General features: G+C 35.1%; 1 protein-coding gene across 1 annotated transcript in view; it reads right to left on the minus strand.

Moving 5' to 3' along the window:
- Window positions 1-750: 750 nt before the first annotated feature.
- The window catches only part of LOC149813505 (uncharacterized), a 32,869-nt gene continuing 12,195 nt past the window's right edge, over window positions 751-21,424 (minus strand). Inside the window, exon 2 of the mRNA XM_089991484.1 lies at window positions 751-2,523. Within this exon, the coding sequence (XP_089847610.1) occupies window positions 1,023-2,456 (1,434 nt within the window). The 5' untranslated portion in view covers window positions 2,457-2,523 and the 3' untranslated portion in view covers window positions 751-1,022. The remainder of the gene's footprint in view (window positions 2,524-21,424) is intronic.

Consider the following 21,424-nt stretch of genomic DNA (forward strand, 5'->3'; position numbering starts at 1 on the left):
AACGATATTGGATAAGAGCACATATTCTGGAATTGTAAACCTGTTAGGTTACAAGCACATAACAGGAAACAAGGCTAGGCAAACAGTCCAGGAGATGATAGAAGGCCTCAAGGGTACATGTTCGAAAGCAAAATGTTAACCGCATTATCCAGAGTTACATGGAACTGTTGATACGAAATGTTAAAATGTGATGAGTTTGCGTGCATATGAAACGCCCATAAATGGGTAAATCAGATAATACTCTCCACAGGCTAGAGATGTAATATGCAACCCAATGAAATAACACATGCATTGAAAAGAAGAAGGATTTCCTAAGGTCTGTATAAAGATAAGAACATAATAGTCAAACAGCTTATTCTTCAAAATAAAAATAGACAGATTATAGAGCAATATATCCGATGAACCTGAAGCAGAATCAACTGTACACAGCCAAAATTATGCAAAACTAGAGAACTGGGAAAAAAGTAACCAGTGATACTTTTGACCCATGAAGGAGATTGGTCTGAATGATGCATCTGCCCCTGAACATCAAAAGTTGAACCTAGTTCAGTCTCCTTTTTCTTCCATGGATTATGTCTCCATCCACATCCGATGAACCTGAAGCCATATGGTGATGCCTCCTACATGGAACTGTTGATACGAAATGTAAGGGGCAGCCTTTGTCATTTAAAATGTCATGAGTTGCGTGCATATGAAACGCCCATAAATGGGTAAATCAGATAATACTCTCCACAGGCTAGAGACGTATCATGCAACCCAATGAAATAACACATGCATTGAAAAGAAGGATTTCCTAAGGTCTGTATAAAGATAAAGAACATAATAGTCAAACAGCTTATTCTTTAAAATAAAAAGACAGATTATAGAGCAATATATCCGATGAACCTGAAGCAGAATCAACTGTACACAGCCAAATTTATGCAAAACTAGCGAACTGGGAAAAAAGTAACCAGTGATACTTTTGACCCATGAAGGAGATTGGTCTGAATGATGCATCTGCCCCTGAACATCAAAAGTTGAACCTAGTTCAGTCTCCTCCTTTTTCTTCCATGGATTATGTCTCCATCCACATCCGATGAACCTGAAGCCACATGGTGATGCCTCCTATGAGCAGGTGAGTGATCCATCCTGTTTAGTTCAGCTTGATTTTCACCAAGTCCATTACCTTGTACTACACCAGCCACCGTACTAGTGGAAGCTGGTTCATTTCTTGCTGCAGTTGCTTGAGTTTCTTGATTCGCCAGTTGCTCCAAATTGCTAGCATTACTAGAACTCCCAAAGAGAGAACCACTGCTGGTTTCCCTTGCCAACCTGGTAATAATGCTTTCCATATTAGCAAGGCTGGCACTTATAGATGATAATCTATCATATCCCCGAAGATGGTTCTGAGCAATTATTCGCTGCCAAATATCCAATCTGTTTCTGACAAATGAAACAAACCGTGATCCACCATCCGCATCTTGACTTTGTGAATGAACATATCCTCTCTCCATGTTTGTTGGTCGAACTTCCGAATGTCTAGTAGATGGTATGCCATGTTCATGAAGCCATACTTGTGAAAAGTTTCCTCTGCGCAACCTTGGCCTACGAAGAATTCGACCAACACCTTGATCACGGTCCACACCATTCTCCCTATGAATTCCATTAAGCATTTCATCAAAATAAAACCTGCCATCCTCAGGCCTTCTTGACATGCGCATTCTCTGCCTCATGCTCTCAATTCTGAGACCGTGTGGCCGTGGAGGCAATTTCAAACCTGAAGAACTTTCTTCATCATCCTTTCGTTCCCGACCACTGTCATTAGCACCACGTCCATATATTGGTGTGATATTAGAATCTGTTACCAGTCCTTTACATACAGGACATTCCTTGGTACTTGAATGAATATACAGCCACTGGTATAAACAAGGCCAACAAAAGAGATGGCCACATGAAGTCACAACTGGTTCTTTTGCAAATTCAAAGCAAATGTTGCATTCAAAGTTTGCACCCGGATTCTGTTCTTCTTTACCTTTTGTGAATCCATTCCTGGTTTCTGAAGGCTCATCAGCCCTTTCCAAGAGATTGACTGCATTTCCGGTCTCCTCTTGAGGATCCACAGGATCCATAAGGACCAACACAGCATCTTGGGAGTCGGTTCTTCTGAGTTGTGAGCTTATGAGATCCGAAAGAGAGCCAATATTTGCATTATTGGAAGCTCGAAAACTCCATCTCCTATTTCTACTTCTCCAATGTTGCCGAGATCGAACTGGAATTGGGAAAGTCACCTCTGCATTTTGAGGGAGATCTACAGAATTGCCACGGCCAAAAGAATCACGACCCTGTATATGCCTTTCTTCTCTCTGAAAGGGTACAAAAGCTGATTCTCCAGCCAAACCCACTTGTGGCGGTGAAGGAAAACCTAGGTATAAGTTAAGATCCATCGTCCTTCCCCTACCATTATCTGCATCGTCCATCTCTAGAGGCTCTAAAACAGCAGAATCCCCCAAGGAGTGTTAAAGAACAGCAACAAGATCAACCAACCTGGAAAATGCCAAAGAAAATTTGTTTCAATGACCAACAGTAGGATGTTTGGACGCACAGAGTTATAAACGCATATTCTAGAACCATGGTTAACGGCAAAGACTAACACAGCAGTTTGAGCCATCTCAAGTGACATCAATGAAACCATGCCCTTGAACATGCATTGCCTGAAATGTCAACATGATGCACTTGCCCGGTGAAGTGCTTCTTCAAACATAGCTCCAAAAAAATGATACACTAGAATCACTAGGTTAAGCATAAACAGCCTTTGAAATTCTGTTTAGGGAAAAAAACTGAAGAGAAGGAAAAAGCAAATGGATATTCATTTTTCTTCCAGAGTCGAGCTTTGTGTCCAAGAACCCAAAAAAGGGTATATATCAACTCCCAGTCTCCCAGTGAAATTTCAAAAATATGTTTAGATAGTTTAAAAAACCAAAGCATGAACAGTAGTGAAGTCGAACTCATTGATCATCAATGGAAGGATGCCAAAATTGGGTTTTAGACATGAAATGAGTAATTATTGTTAATAACTATACTTGTCAGAACATTGACAGATGCAGGCCTAGTTAACATTTGTTTAAATCCTGATTTTCTTAAACATTACTAGAATTTTTTCTGACATTGCTTGAATGAAAAATGAAGAAACAATGACTTTCATTTTCTGATTTTTTTTCTTGGTCGTGATTATCTCAGCCATTTGGCATATATTTTCCCTGTTTCATGCCACCTAGATTTGCTTTCCGTTTCATAGCTCCTTCTCAGTGACTAGCTCCACACCTCATGCTGTAATGAGAGATCGGACAATTACAACTAAGAATGTAGCCCACTGTTTATTTGATGAAAAAATAGATTCGTCACTACATTGAGCAGAGGTTTGAGATGGCCACTTTAGGACATCTCATTTTTGTTGCCATAAGTTCGAATAGGATCATTTATCAAATTGGGATGCAAGTTTCTGATTAGAGGACACTGTAATTGAGATTTGTCCTATGTGATATGGATACGGATGCGAGAACAGGACACGATGCAGATACACTCGGTACGACAGGACATGGCCATATATATATGGGGTTGATATTTGGTGCTATTGAAGGCACATAACTATTGAGCTGGAAATCATAGGTTCAAGCCTCATTGACTCAATCTGACCACATAGAAGTGTTCAGAATGGTTTTTTTTTTGCTAAGGATCAAACCTTGGATCATGTGATTTCGATCTAAAAATATTAATTTTTGTCACGAAATTTTAATGCATTGTGGGCCATTGATTTTTGAATCCCTTAAAAAACCTGCTTACAAGTCACATTGACATGATGCAAAAACTCATTTTCTACAAATAGATCTTGTAGATCACATCTATAAGGTCTGATTTACCAAAAAAATTCAAAAAATATGACAAAGAAGGTGATTTGTACTCAATAGTTTCATGGCTTCAATAGTATCAAATATTCCCCCCCCCCCCCCACACACACACACATATATATATATATATATATATATATATATAGGGTGGGCGTGCATTGTTAAAATATATTATATATACATTCCTAGATGTATATATAAATGTACCTTGTTTGTAAACGAAAATACCCATCAAGGGTATTTTGGTCATTTCACCTCTTTGTATAGCTCATGCCCACTAGGGGCATATTTTTCTTTGTTCTTCTTTATTTTTTTTTTTTTATTATTAGAATATTATAATGTAATAGTGGGGGCAGTATGGTAAATAGGCCAATAGAGCAGTTGGCAGCTCCCCAACGGCTCTATTTCTAGCCGTTGGGGAGGCCCAACAGCCATATTTGGCCTCCCTACTTCTTTATGAATAGAGCTTTCATCCCATCTTGTAAAATATCCTCTTTGAAAGGGTTCTTCTTAATAAAAGTATATATTTTTTGTGTTGTTGCCCTTTGTGGCTCTTGTATTAGCACTTTAAGTGCATTTGGTGTATTATTTATTTGTCCCTTTGAGGACTTGAAGTTTGTGTTTACTTTATAGATCTTGTAATACATTGTTTGCAATATCTATTACCTTCTCCACCGGTCATGACTTGGTATCAGAGTGTGGTTAGATTGAAGGAATATTGTGGATCGCGAGAGCTTCGGTTTGTGCATTGGGAAACGTGCCATCACTCCTCATCTTCAAATTCTTCCTTCTCTTGTCTTTTTGACAACTTGGTCTGCATTTGGGTTCGTTGGAAAGGATTTGGAGGACTCGTGGCTTGTGTCCTCTCTTAAGGTTGGTGGTTCTTCCTCCATTGATTTCTCTTTTTTCAATATGGGTGAAAAAGAGTCCATGACGGTCATTGCATTCAAACTAAATGATTCAAACTATCTTATGTGGGTGGCCGCCATGGAAAACTATCTAAAATGAAAGAAATTATGGGGTTATGTGAGTGGTATGCTTGGTGAACCCCAACTTATACTCACCAAAAGAGATGGGGATCAAATAAAAGTGTGAAGTGATGATGAAAAAGAAAAGACCTTAGCTGAATATCAACAAAAAAGTTGAGGATTGGGAGGCCGAGAATGCCCAAATTCTATCTTGGCTCCTTAATACCATTGAACTCAAGATTGCAGCTAGCATTGTCAAGTTCAAAAAGGCATGTGAGGCTTGGATTTTCATGAAAAATATGTTCATGCAAAAAGACTTGGCACGACAATATTTTCTTCAAAAAAAAGTCCGGATCACCAAATAAGGAGACAAGAGTGTGAGAGACTACTATGGCACACTCTCACCTTTGTGGGATGAACTTGAACTCTTGGAACCAAAGTGGAAAGGTGCGACTATAGAGTTAAGAAGAAAACAACTGGAAAAAGAGCATTTATTTACCTTTTCGTATGGATTAAGACCAGAGTTTGAAACAAGTGAGGTCCAACATACTTCATAGAACTAATGCAACTTCACTTGATGATGCCCATGGATAAGTCTATCAAGCCAAAACTAGGCTCAACATGACTATAGGAAGTGAAGAGGTTCTTACTGTGTCAAGACCAGGAAACAATATACGACCATAAAAACCTCTTCAATTCTGGAAAAACTATGGAGAGAAAAGAATTGTGTCACTTTTGTCAAGAACCAAGACATATTAAGCCCGAATGTCCTAAACTTAGAAGAAAAGCCACCACAGTGGAAGAAGCTTTTAAAAAAGGCAATGAAAGCATCAACAAGGGAGGAGATCTAAAAGATTTAATTCATCTTACAGAAGCTCTACAGCAATTTTTCAAGATTTCTTGCTTATCCACATTTGGTGCTGCAATTTTCCTCTTAAATTCTTGACTTTGGAGCTTCATTTTATATGGCACCCTTTGAGTCCTTATTATCTGAATGCACTAAAATTCATACAAAAATTATGTTTCTACTGCTGATGGAACAAAACTTGAAATTAAAAATGTATGAACTCTTTCAAACTCACAAAATAAATTTCAAGTACCCAATATTAGTGTTATACCTAAACTTAACTTAAACTTGTTTTCGGTATCTCAAATATTTGATTATGAGTATGAGATCTCCTTCTCATCTAAAAAATGTTGGGTGCAAGATCGACAATCAGAGAAGTTGATTGGGAAAGGCCATAGGAGAGGAGATCTTTACTACATGGATTTTCTTTAAATTTCAAAAAACTCTTTTTGTAATTTTGTTAAGGAAAAAGATATTTTATGGCAAGAAAGATTAGGTCATCCAAATATATCAAAGATGTCTCTTTTTCTCAAGAATTCATTGATAATGAATGTATTATAGAAAAAATGAAGAAAAATTCTTTTAGATCCAAAACTTTTCTCTTCTAAACCTTTTGAATAAATGCATTCGGATGTATGGGGACCAACTCCTGTTTTATCCAAAGGAGGGTTTCTTTACTATGTCATATTCACTGATGATTACACTAGATACACTTGGAAATATTTCCTTACATAAAAATCTGATATTTTTTTACTTTAAGGAATTTCATAAAATTGTACAAAATCATTTTTGAACAAACATTGTTATTTTTCATTCTGACTCAGGAGGGGAATTCTTAACCAATGACTAAAAAAATTATTTATAGAAAAATTGAATCACTCATCAAAGATCTTTTCCAAATATCCCACAACAAAATGGGTTGGCCGAAAGAAAACACTGACACATAATTGAAACCACAAGAACACTCTTTATTTCAAAAAATATTCTTAAGAATTTTTGGGTTGAAGCTACATTAACTATAGTCTATCGAATTAACAGAATGCCTTCAACATCCTTACAAAATGTATCTCCTATTGAAAAACTTCATCAAACCTCTCCTGATTTTAAAAAGCTAAGAATATTTGGATGTAAATGTTTTGTTTCATTGACAAAAGAGACAAATTGTCTCTTAAAGCTATTAAATGTGTCTTCCTTGGATATGCAAATAATTAGAAAGGATATAGATGTTACGATATAAAGAATGATAAATTATATATATATATATATATATATATCAAGGAATGTGAACTTTGTTGAAAATGATAATGGCTTTGAAATTGAAAAGTCTAAGGATGAATCTGAGTATTCCTTTTTATTTGACTTATTGCCCTAAAGGACTATTGATGATAGTGTTTATATTGATGATTTTGATGATATGTGTGTTGATGATTTAAGTATTTCTGGTGATAATGTTCAAAACCATCATGTTCAAACTTATACTTGAATAACTGTTGAAAATCCTCCATATGCACTTGACAAATTTTCACAAGGCCAAAACTCAAGAGATAGTATTGTTAGGAGGTCGAGTAGAGCTCCAAAATACCCACAAAGATTTATATCCTATGAAACTTTTTTTCCATATATAGGACCTGTCTTATGTTAATACATTCCTACTATGAGCCCACAAAATATTCTGAAGCTACAAGAATTCTCGAATGGATTGAAGCTATGAGAGTAGAATTATGAGCACTTGAAAAGGCTAAAACATGAAAAATAGCGTCTTTACCCATAGAGAAAAAGACTATAGGGGTGTAGATGGGTCTATAAAGTTAAGACAAAGGAAGACGAATCTCTTGAAAGATATAAGGCTAGATTAGTTGTTAAGGGTTACTCTTAGAAATATGGAATAGATTATGAGATAACATCTGCTCCAGTAGCTCGTGTGGCAACCATTAGAACCCTTATTGCCCTAACATCCATTAGAAAATGGTCTATATATTAGCTTGATGTAAAAAATGTTTTCCTAAATAAAGAATTAAATGAAGAAGTCTACATGGAGCCTCCTCCCAGTCTTGATATTCAACAACAACAACAACAACTACGCTGTCATCCCAAAACAATTGGGGTCGGCGATATGAACCAAAAAAGAAAATCATTCTGGGTCTTCCACATGAATCCTTCTCCTGCAATCATTTCTATCCAATGCCATGTTCTCGGTGAGGTTCACAACATTCATATCCTTTCCTATCATCTCCATCCAAGTCTTCTTAGGCCTACCCCGACCTCTTATAACTAATATATTTTCCCATTTCTCCATCCTTCTAACTGGAGCATCATTAGGCTTTCGCCGAATATGTCCAAACCACCGTAAACGATTCTCTCTCATCTTATTTTCAATGGATGCAATGCCTACCTTCTTACGTATCTCCTCATTTCAAATCTTATCTTTATTGTATTTCCACACATCCATCTAAGCATACGCATCTCAGCTACACTCATTTTTTGAATATGATGTCTCTTGGCAGCCCAACATTCCGTACCATATAGTAAAGCGGGCCTAATTGTCATCCAATAAAACTTTCCCTTCAAATGCAATGGCATTCTACAATCGCACAACACTCCAGTTGCACTTTTCCATTTCATCCACCCAACCTTTATCCTATGATTTACATCTCCATCAATTTCTCCATACTTTTGAATGATAGATCCCAAATATTTGAAACAGTCATCCACCGGTATTTCTTGCTCACAAAGCTTCACTACACTCCCATCACTACTTCGTTGCTTACTAAACCGACATTCCATATATTATGTCTTACTCTTACTCAAGTTAAAACCTCTTGCTTCCAATGTCTGTCTCCATAATTCTAACTTAGCATTAACCCCAGCTCTACACTCATCAATCAAAACAATATCATCAACAAACAACATACACCACGACACATTTTCTTGAATTGATCTTGTAAGCTCATCTATCACTATAGCAAATAGGAAAGGGCTTAATGCAGATCATTGATGTAACCCAACCGTTATAGGAAAATTGGTTGTCACCCCTCCACAAGTGCGGACATTGGTTACTACTCTTTCGTACATATCTTTGATTATACTAATGTACTTGAGAGAAACACCTTTCTTCATCATTGTCCACCAGAGAACATCCCTAGGTACTCTATCGTATGCCTTCTCCAAATCAATAAAAACCATATGCAAATCTTTGTTCCTCTCTCTGTATCTCTCAATAAGTTGTCTAAGAAGATGTATAGCTTCCATAGTTGATCTTCCAGGCATAAAACCAAATTGATTCTCCGACATCATGACAACCTTCCTCAACCTATACTCAATCACCCTCTCCCAAAGTTTTATAGCATGATTCATGAGTTTTATACCACGATAGTTTGTGCAATCTTGTATATCACCCTTATTCTTATATAGAGGCACCAAAGTACTCTTCCTCCACTCATTAGGCATCTTATTTGTCTGCCAAATCTTGTTAAAAAGATTTGTCAACCATTTTAAACATTTCTCACCCAAGCATTTCCAAGCCTCGATAGGTATACCATCTGGGCCAACTGCCCTTCTTGATTTCATTTTCTTCAAAGCCTCTGCAATTTCTTTCTTTTGAATCTTGCGCATGAAGCCGCGATTCATCTCATGAAAAGGAATAGAGAAGTCTCCAAGATCCTGAGCATGACTTCCATTAAATAGCTTATCAAAATAATCTTTACATCTCTCCTTAATCTCCTCATCTTTGACTAAAACCATTTGTGTTTCATTTTTGATACATCTAACCATACCCAGATCCCTCGATTTCCTATCTCTCATCTTTGCAAGCCTATAAATATCCTTCTCGCACTCTTTGGTATCCAACTTGTCATAAACCTCCTTATATACATTATCCCTCGCATTTCGAACTATTTTTTCAGCTTCCTTCTTTGCTATCATATACTTCTCCAAATTCTCATTATCACGACTCTTAGATTTCTATAACACTCTCTTTTAACCTTAATAGCTAATTTGACATCCTCATCCTTACCTAGTGGTGCACCGCCTTTAGACTCACCCAATACCTCCTTAACCACCTTTATCATGACACTCGCTATCTTATTTCACATTGATTCTGAATCCTCCTCGAGACACCAATCAGCTTCCTTAACTACCTGCTCTACAAACATTCCTTGTTTAGCTCCTTTCAGTGCCCACCACTTAATTCTAGAATCTATCATATGTCTATCTCTTTTGCGGCATTTTCTAATTCTAAAATCTAAAATTAAGACTCTATGTTGTGTAGCTACACTTTCTCCGGTATAACCTTACAATCGATGCAACAACCCCTATCTCTTTTTCTAAGTAGAAAAAAATCTATCTAACTCGTATTAACCCCACTTTTAAATGTTACTAGGTGAGACTCCCTCTTCCTAAACCAAGTGTTTGCTAAGATCATATCATAGGACAAACCAAAATCTAAAATCCTTTCTCCACTTTCGTTTCTTTCTCCTATACCATAGCCTCCATGGATACCCTCAAATCCATCCCTACTAATGTCTACATGTCCATTAAGGTCACCATCGACGAATAAGATATCCCTTGTACTACTCCATCTAAATCTTTCCAAAATTGACACTTAATGGAATCATCTAAACCTACTTGAGGTGCATAAATACTAATGATATTAATAATATCCGTACCTAATACTAATTTAATAAGTAAAATCCTATCACCCTTCCTACGGACCTCAACTACCTTATCTATAAACTCACGACTAATAACAATCCCTACTCCATTCATATTTCTATTTATTCCTGTATACCAAATCTTATATCCCCAAGGTTCTATCACTTTTGCTTTCTCACCTACCCATTTGGTCTCTTGTAGACATAAAATATCCATCTTTCTCCTACACATAACATCTACTAACTCTACCAACTTACCACTTAAAGGCCCTATGTTCCAAGTGTTAAAATGTGTCTCCTAAAAAGCATTATTGTAAATATAAATATATATATTTATATACATAGAGATACATTTACATATAATATATTATATGTACATATATCTCTATATATATAAATATATATTTTTACCTGAAAAGGGTATTCTTGTAATTTCACTGTTTTGCGCATATTCCATGGACCAGATCCCAATGCTATTTGTACAATTTTGGATTGAATCTTGATCCGGTTTGTACGGACCCAATTTCTTAGAAAATGCTTTAATTTTCTCGTTTTAACTTCGATTTTGATGAAATTTGAATTGTAGCTCCTTCACACCTAAAACAACATAAACAAGGGTGTTTAAGCTATAAAATTTCATATAATTGCATGATTTTGTGATAATATAATATGTATTTTATGCATTATCAACAAACTCCCACTAAACTACAACAACAACAACTACGCCTTCATCCCAAAACAATTGGGGTCAGCGATATGAACCAAAAAAGAAATTCATTTTGGGTCTTCCACATGAATCCTTTTCCTCCAATCATTTCTATCCAACGCCATGTCCTCGGTGAGGTTCAAAGCATTCATATCCTTTCCTATCATCTCCATCCAAGTCTTCCTAGGCCTACCCCGACCTCTTTTAACTAATATATTTTCCCATTTCTCCAACCTTCTAACTGGAGCATCATTAGGCCTTCGCCGAATATGTCCAAACCACCGTAAACGATTCTCTCGCATCTTATTTTCAATGGGTGCAACACCTACCTTCTTACGTATCTCTTCGTTCCGAATCTTATCTTTTATTGTATTTCCACACATCCATCTAAGCATCCGCATCTCAGCTACACTCATTTTTTGAATATGATGTCTCTTGGCAGCCCAACATTCCGTACCATATAGTAAAGCGGGTCTAATAGTCGTCCTATAAAACTTTCCCTTCAACCGCAATGGCATTCTACGATCGCACAGCACTCAAGTAGCACTTTTCCATTTCATCCACCCAACCTTTATCCTATGATTTACATCTCCATCAATTTCTCCATACTTTTGAATGATGGATCCCAAACATTTCTCCATCAATTTCTCCACACTATAAGAATATGAGTGCAAAAAATTGTAGATGTAAACTAAATAATTAGAAGTGTACCTCATCCTTTTTTTTTTTTTTTTTGGGGGGGGGGGGGGGGCGGAATATATGTAAACAAATCTTATTATTCTGATTCTTCCCTTATGATTCTATTCTTTTTTCTCAAGGATTCGTTATAATTTGATCCAACAGGGATTCATATTAAAAATGTATGATTCTAGGGGAATATAATATATATATATATATACACACACATTAAATAATAAAACTACGTTGAAATTAAAATGTAATGTAACTCCCAACAAATTTTGAAAAAAAATAAGGCTAGTGAATACAAAATAAGTAATCAAGATCATAAAAGAAAACAGATAAAATTGATGACACAAGACTGTGACTGACACTTGTTTGACTGTATGCATGAAGTTTCCTGGAGAGTCTGAGTGTCATGTCATGTTGACATGGGATATGGATGCTAAGTGTACCTATGACATAGGTGGTGTCATCTTCACATTCTTCATTAGTCTTATATTTAATATTATACCAACCCTTGGCAGAAGTGTAGAGGTGAAGAGAGAAAGAGAGAGCCAAGAGGCTTGATGGAGCACACACTACCCCACAATTCCTTGAAGTGCCAGAAGCTCTGATTAAGATTTATATAGTTAGGTTCTGCATAATCAGAATAACCTTGTGTACAATTACCTTTTCTATCCAGCAAATATGATTGTGATATGCGTAAACAATAAGACACAAATTAAAGGATCAAATACAAAAGCATTAAAATGCTGCCATTGACTTGACACTTAGGTTTGAAATACAAAACTGCCTAACACATTCAAACACACCAAATAATAGCTAATGAGACACACATTGATTAGTATGTATTCATATCACCTGAAAATCACAAAACAGAGAATAATGCAAGCCAACTTGTTGAACTGAGCCTCTATGCACATAACCAGGGGATTCACTGACTAATCATACCATCAATTAAACAATGACGACCACATTCTATATGGGCCAACGGCTGAGTATGTTCATACATGACCCAGTTGGACCTACATATGTGTTAGATTTAGGGTTTCTGAATTCCCTGCAGAGAGAAAAGATGATGATAGGGTTTGGGCTGAACACACACGACACCCAATATGGGAAAATCATGTCTATCACTATGATTTTATATTGACTTACAATTGAAATTACATCATGACTAAAATACCCTCAACTATATAAAATACAAAGGCATATTAATGAGGGGCATTTAAGGAATAAGACATAATTTACAGAATAAACATATTAGACCACATTAGATGTGATCTGGATCTGGGACATGATTTGGATCTGGATCAAGATTCAGATCCGACCCCAACCTAATGCTAATAACCTCCCTCAAGTTGTACATAGTTATCAACCATGGATAACTTGCTTCTTAAGTACAAAAAATCTGTTCTTCATGAGGCCTTTTGTGAATAAGTCGGCAACTTGTTCTTCAGTCCTGATATATTTGGTCTCTATCTCTTGATCCTCCACTTTCTGACGAATAAAATGTTCATCGATTTCAATATGTTTCGTCTTCTCATGTTGGATGGGATTTACGAAAATCTTGATAGCACCTTGATTATCACATAGTAATAGTGACTTCGGAATAACTTCTCCCAAATCATACAGCATGTGTCTGATCCAAGTCATTTCAGTGGTAACAACAACCATGAAACGATATTTTGTCTCTATAGTGGACCTTGCAATAGCCTTCTATTTTCTACTACTCCACGAGACCAAATTTCTTTCAATAAAAATACAATATCCAGAAACAAACCTCTTCTCAACAGCATCTCCTGGCCAATCAGCATCTAAGTAAGTCATAATCATCATCATATCTTCACGTGTTCTTTTTTTGTAAAACAAACCATCTCCAACAGTCCCCTTCAAATATCTCAGAATTTTTTTTACGCCCTCCATGTGTGACAATCTAGGTTGATGCATGACTTGCGACACATGATTAACAACAAAAATAACACCTGGACAAGTAAATGTAAGATATTTCAACATTCCAACTGTGCTTCTAAATTATGTGGGATCATGATATAATTCTCATTTATTTGCTCCCAATCTCTAATGAATAGTAATTGGAGTTGCAGCTAGTTTGCAATCCTTCATGCCCGTTTTACTTAGGAAAACCATAGTGTATTTATGTTGAGTTAGAATAAGAGAATCATCTTGTCGATCTACCTCTATCCCAAGAAAATACCTCAAAAGAGCAAGATCTTTCATCTTAAACTTTTTATTCAAAATCTTTTTACTTCTTCAATATGTTCATCACAACTATCGGTAACAATTATATAGTCAACATAAATTAGTAACACAATAATAAGATTGCTACCTTTGTAAATGAAGAGTTAATGATTTAATAGAGACCGAGTAAAACCATAACCTTGAATTTGTAAACACCCCAAATTTTCACCCTCAATCACAAACACCTGCCTCCTGCCATTGAGGTCCACTCTCTGAAGTCTTCAGAGGACCAATTGGTTATCATCTGAACCAAGGCTATTTAAAACCCAAAATTTTCATCAAATTTCAATACTTCATCTTGCAATCAAGATTTAATATCTATTTTGGTCTGATTTCAATCATCAATCTTTGCCTTCGAACAAAAATGTTCAAATCTTTATCTCTGCCAGGGATCCGGGACTTCAAATCCCTTATCCAGGGTTTGCCTTTTTGCATCAAATTTCATATCATTTAATAACATTCCATATCATTTTTCATGACATTTCATTGCATTGCATCTCATTATCGAGATCCAACACTCCTGTTTTTCAAAATATTTAATCCAGATTCGAGTTTTAAAACTTTTCTTTTAAAATCAATTTCAAAACCTGGGTTTTAGATCGATATCAGCTCACAGGATCTTATATTCCTTTATTTCAAAATATTTTCTTTAGAAAGCGATCTGGATTTATTTTAAACTCAATTTTAACTGATTTCAATTCTCATATGAGACCCATCTAGGTGGTGTCGCTTTTGGATCATTTCATTTCTCAAAATTGTTCAAATTTCAGAGTCCTAGTCGGATCAGGACTCTGTCTTTTCACCTTTTTAAACCTTTCAAAATTTCATTTCTGTTTTAAATCAGAAGTAGTCTTATCCCTCGTCCATTTCTTTCATTTTGGCCAAAATCTCAGAGTTTCAGTCGAACTAAGACTCTATCACAGAGTTTCAGTCGGATTAGGACTCTATCCCGATTTCATCTTTTATTCATGTTTTTCACTTGTTTTCAAAAAGCTTCCCATCTGACTTTCAAAAAGACAAAAATCTTAGAGTTTCAGTCGAACTAGGACTTTGTCTTTCATCTCTATTTTTACTTATTTTCAACAAAATTTGTCAAAATCTTCCATTATTAGTCAAAATTCTAGAGTTTCAGTCAGATTAAGACTCTATCTTTTACCCCTATTTTTACCTGTTTTTAAAAGAAGTCAAAATTTTAGAGTTTTAGTCGGATCAGGACTTTGTTCTAGAGTTTGAGTTGGATCAAGACTCTAACCCTGACTTCATTTTTTTTAGAAAATCTTTCAAAAACTTCTTTATCTATCTTTCGAACAATCAAATTTCAAATTTCAGGACTTTATTTTAGAGTTTCAAAATTTTAGGACTTTGTCCTAGAGTTTCAATCGGTCCAAAACACTACTGTGATTTCCTCCTTTTACTTTTATTTTACTTGTTTTTCGAAAACAGATTCAGTTTCAAGAGTTTCAAAATTCTGAGACTCTATTCCAGAGTCTCAGTTGATTAAGACTCTGACCTTGGTCTCGTATTTTGTTCATTTTCACTAATCTCTGAGAAGATCTTTCAAAACCTCTTTGTTTTCTTTCAAAAAACCCAAAATTTAAGAGTTTAAAAACTTTAGGACTCTAGTCCAAAGTTTCAGTCAGTCTAGGACTCTATTTTCAAAACTTCTGATTCTCATCCGATGATTTCAACTCTATTTCAAAACCCTTTTCGGCCTTTATTTCAACTTTTTCAAAACCTTGAGGTGGGGCCCACACAATTGGCACCATATCTGAAAGAGTTTCAATCCATTTAGGACTCTAGTTGATTTAGAACTTTGGCTTTATTTTCAAACTTTCCTTCAAAAACTCTTTCTTAAAACCCTTTATTTTAAAAACTTGATTTTCAAATCAACTTTCAACTTTCTTCAAGCGGGGCCCACCCTACAGGGGTGCAAAACCCTAATTTTCAATTTCATTTCATTTTACATCTTCCATATTTTAAAATACAAAAAATATATTAGTTAGTTTAGGTGTCATTTTAAAGTTTTTGAGAAAATTCATTTTAACCCCTCTGTTTTTAAAGTTTTAAAATCATTTTCTGAAAAACCAACTAGGGCCCACTCTAAGTGGCGCCACATTTAAGAGTGTTTGGGTTAGTTAGTGTCCTAATTAGGTTAAGAGTTTGAAAAAATCCAAATTGATTTTAAAACTTTATTTTATTTTAGTGTTTTCAAACCTCATTTTTACCTTTTAAATTTAAGCTTTTAAAAACCAAATGTGGGCCCACAGGAGTTGGCGCCACATTTAGATTGGTTTTAAGGTTTAATTAGGACTCAATTAACTAATTAGTGTTGGAATAGATTAGGATTCTTCAAGTAAGTCGTCCACCTTAATTAGATCAGTTGAAAAGAGTTTTAAAAAAATCAAATGCTCCTAATTAACCCTAATTAAGCAACTATGAAAAAACTATAAATAGGGGCACCTAAAGGGGGTTCAGCCCATGCTTTCTCACCCTCTCTCCCTCTCAAAAATTCGTGATCCTCTCCTTCAGTAGCCTTCCTTCATTGCAGCAGCCCCAATGTGAGTTTTATTTATTTTATTTCATACTTTTTTTACTAATTTTATTACTTATTTTGAATATTTTAGCCATTGTCGCCCCTCTTGCATTGAATTCAAGCATGCTTTGCATTCAAGAATCATGAAGCTGATTCAAGAACTTGATCTAATACTGTTCTATGATATATTTTACGTTTTTAATCCATGAGAATAGATTAGATTAATATTTTTTATGTTTATGCCAAAGAAAAGATGAGATTCGACCGTTCGATGGTTGAATCCCTCTTTTAATGGCTATATCAAATCCCAACCATGTTTTCCCTGATTTTTTTTATTTTATTTCAGCATATTAATGCTTATTTTATGTGTTCAAGCATCAAATCCAAATTCGTTATACTATTTATTGCTTTTTCTTTATTATTTTTCATGTTTCGATTAGGTTATTTATGTTTTATCGATATTCTGTAAATCTCGATCACGAGCACGCAGGAACCACATTATTTTATGTTCAATTTTCTGTCAAAAAATATGATTTTTTTTTTGTGTTAAATCGTGCCTATGTCAGTGATTTCCTGTAAAAAATTGGATTATTTTGGGTTTTGTAACCCTATTAAAAAAATCAAAAAAAGAACTATGCTTTTTGAACCGTGAAAATACTATGTGGATTCGAGAACGGCTTACCGAGGCAATATTTCCCTCATCACAGATTCGATCGACGAACCGTAAGTTGCAGTGTGTTCATTGTCCTGTCTAGTATTTCTTGTAAATTTTTCAGATTTTTATATATTTGTTTGCTATTTTTCCTTTGTCAAAAATCAAAACCTGTTTTAAAGAGCCCGCTATGCCTTGTTTAAACCCTAGATCAACTTGTGCAGATCGTATCTCCCTAACCGGAGTTCCGATCGATGATCCGTAAAAAGGAGTATCTTCATCTATGTGTTTACTGTCATCTTCTAAAATTTTATAATTTTTTAGTACAGTTTAATATATTTCCCAGTACCCGAAACCGGATGTGTTTATTTCAACTCGTTACGTATAAGCCGGAATCAAGCATATATTGCCAGAACGATATCTACCTAACCGAAGATGATTTTTCCGTTCCGTAAAAAGAAAAATTTTGTTTATCTGTTTAGTATCTCTCTGTAATTTTTATAAATTTCTATGGTTGTTTGATACCCGATTCGGGTCTGACACTGTGACAGGTACGTGCCCGCGGGCAAAATTGCGTATTCATGTTTTTATTTAATTTTCTTATCAAAATAATACCAAAAATTCTATCTTTCAATTCTATTTTAATTTTAGGGTTATTAGAAGTATCCATGTTAATTTTTACATATTTTGGAATTTATTTGGTGGTTTATTTAGTTAAATAACAAAAACAGGGTGCCCGGGGAGTCCCGGTTCAAATAAAACACAGGCAAAAATTGTAATTTTCATGATATTTCGATTTTTTTTTTAAAGTTTCATATTTTTAGGGTTTGATCATGTTTATCATGACAGGGTGCTTCATACCCGATTTGGTGCTGATTTGAATCTGTTTGATCCTTAAATCGAAAGTTTTACAAAAATCTTTTCTAAAACCCTGATTTCAAGGCCATAGTCTTGTTTTCAGGGGCATAAGCCGACATATTTTCACTAACAAGTTTGCTAATTGCTAGTTTTGCAGGGACATTCAAGACTATTTTCTTTATTTTATTTTCCTTTTCTCTTTTTCAATTTAATATTGATATAAATTATAAAAACTTTGGAATAAGAATTTAATTTCCCGCTTAGCTTAAGCTGCATTGCATATAGTTTATTTCTTTATATAAATGTCAATGAGTGATGGATGATGATTCATGCATATTAAAACTCACCATGGTCTACACGAAAGGCACGTACACTAGCTTCTAAGGAGTTGATAAACTCGATGGGTTTCGTATTTGTGGTCATAGTCAGGATACGCACAAAACTCAGATTTCTCATCTTTTTCTAAGCCACAAATGGCATACACTCTTAGGCATTTTTAGAAATCATTACATATTTCAAAGTTTTTTCAAATATTTTTCCCTTTAAAAATCAAATGAGATATATTTAATATGTATTCGTGGCCATAGTCAGGGATATGCAGATAATGTATTTCATCTAAATTCTATAAGGCATAAAATTCTTTTATCAAAGATTTTCCTCAAATTCTTCAGAAAATATTTTTCCAAATCATGCATCATCTAGGTTAGATTGCATCATGAATAGTTTTTCGCAGGGTTACACACCCATACATTTTGATGTTCTCCAATTCAATCTCAACAAAAAAATCGTTTTTCTCTAAGCCTTTCTCTAGAATTTGATTTTCTCAAAAACACCTCTTTTTCTTCAGAAATCGATTTTCCTTTCTTCAGAAATGTTTTTCAATGTGATTCACGATTTTCAAAGTGTTCATTTTTTCAAGTATTCTCCAACATTTGAACCAAACATCATGTTTTCAATCTGTATTTTCTGAAATTCATATCGCATGTCTGATTCTTCGTGCATTTAAGAATAAAACATCGATTTAGACAAGTTGAGCAAAGCAAAGCACCAGATTGATCCTTGGTTCGATTATCCCTGGTTATGGTGCCAGAAACGGTTGAACCTCGTACCGACAGACGAGTCTCATTCTTCGGAAATATCCTGCATTTTAAAACGGAGGCGAGTTATTTTTAAAATATTTTTCGAAGGTCAGTTTGACTTGCAAAAGTAAAATTTTGCAATGATAACAAAATTGAAATAGAGAAACTCTCAAACCAAGATCTCAAAACTTGCTTAAACCCATAAATGACTTTCTTTAACTTGCAAACATAAGCCTTTGGATCATCCTCACTATACCCCGGTGGCTACTCCATATAAACTTTTTCCTTAAATTGCCCATGTAAAAATGCATTTTTTATATCAAATTGACTTAACTTCCATCTATGATTAACTGCTAGAGAAAGAATAATCTGAATAGTGCCTATTTTAACATCAGGACTGAAGGTTTCATCATAATCATGCCCATACTCCTGGGTGAATCCTTTTGCTACTAACCAAGCTTTGTATCTCTCGATGGTGCCATTAGGTTTGTATTTTATTTTATACACCCATTTCGAGCCAACTACCTTTTTATCAAGCAGTCTTTTCACTATCTCCCAAGTCTGACACTCATGTAAGGCTTGCATTTCTTCATTCATGGCTTTTAAGTTTTAGCCACCTATGCATTGCATGATGAAATGTTTTGGGTTCCTGTTGTTTCCTAATCTGAGCTGAAAGTCAATGCTGAAATTTTCATAACTTACTCATCCTTCGATCGGATGTCTCACCCTACTTGATCTTCTTATTGACTCAAGTTTACTCGCTTTATTTGACGATTGTTGTTGGTCTTGCAGGACCGACTGCGGGTGGCTTTGATTGTGTCAAGTGTAAACACATCCTTCTTTGAATGTACCTGATATGGTCTCTTCATTGCCTGAACTAATTTCTATGTTGTAACTGGATTGAGCAGGAGAATCTTCTTAAGCATCATATGCTTGATCAGATTCATGATTTGGTTGTTGTACTCTATTGTTCATTGCTTAAAATAAGCTATCATCTAGCCAAGAGAGATATACTTCAACGTTATTCCTGTTATGCAAAATATGATGATTGCACTAACCATTAGAAAAATTTCACTCGTCAAATACTACATTCCTAGATATTTTAAATTTTCCTAACTTGGGATCATATCACCTATAACCTTTGTAATTATCAACATATCTAACAAAACGACAAACGTGAGCCTTATCCTAAAATTTATCTCTCAGCTGACGGTCCACGTGAACATAACATACACAACCAAACACTCTTAACTCAATATAATTTTGATGATTACCGAATAGCATAAAGTAAGGAGAATTAATTTGCAAAAACTTCATTGGCAATCGGTTTATAATATAAGTAGCTGTATGAAATCCCTTGGTCCATAGTTTTATAGGAATTTTACTTTCATGAATCATGGCCATCGCACTCTCTACAATATGGTGATGATTCCTTTCAGCAATGTCATTTTGTTGAGGTGTTTACGGGAAATTCTTCGACTAATTCCATTATTTTATAAAAATTCAATAAATTCCTTTGAAGAGTAGTCACCATCACCATCACCATCACACTAAAAATTTAGAACATTCAAGAAAAATTGAGTACGAACATAAACACAAAAGTTTTTAAGCACACCAATAACTTCAGATTTGTGGTTCAAGAAAAATATCTAAGAGTAACGACAGTAGTCATCAATAAACAAAACATAATATTTACTACCAGAAGAGAAGAAAAGTGAAGATGGTCCTCATACATCAGAATGAATAATGTCAAAAGGTCTCAAAGCCCTCTTATTATATGAATTGAATGGCAAAACACGAGTCTTACAAACTTGACAACTAGGACACATACTATCACCAGACTCTTCACCCAACACATATTTGGGCAACAATTTATCTTAAACTAATCTTTCAATAAAGACTTCACCACAATGACCTAACCTACTATGACAAACATTTGACTGACTGGACTTTGAAATACTGAAGACACATGCAGAGGACTTAAGCTTCGAATGACTATCCAATGTAGCCCGATCAATCAAGGGATTTTCTCTAAAGATATACATGTTGCAACATCTTTATCCTTCAATGAACGTCTTCCTTGTTTGAAGATCCTTGACATACACAAGATGGAGTAAATTCAATGTATGAATTGGTATCATCGACAAATTTAGAAACAAAAACTATAATTTTTTTTAATATTGGAACAACACAATACATCAGACAACTGGATGGGATGAGATTTAGACAAAGGAATGAGGATATCTCTAGAATGTGTGATAGAGTGACAACTACCATCTCCAGTAACAATATTATTTTTACCAAAATA

The sequence above is a fragment of the Nuphar pumila genome, chromosome 16 (genome assembly GCF_984573655.1).
Source record: "Nuphar pumila chromosome 16, dmNupPumi1.hap1.1, whole genome shotgun sequence".
In the NCBI taxonomy this organism is placed as follows: Eukaryota; Viridiplantae; Streptophyta; class Magnoliopsida; order Nymphaeales; family Nymphaeaceae; genus Nuphar; species Nuphar pumila.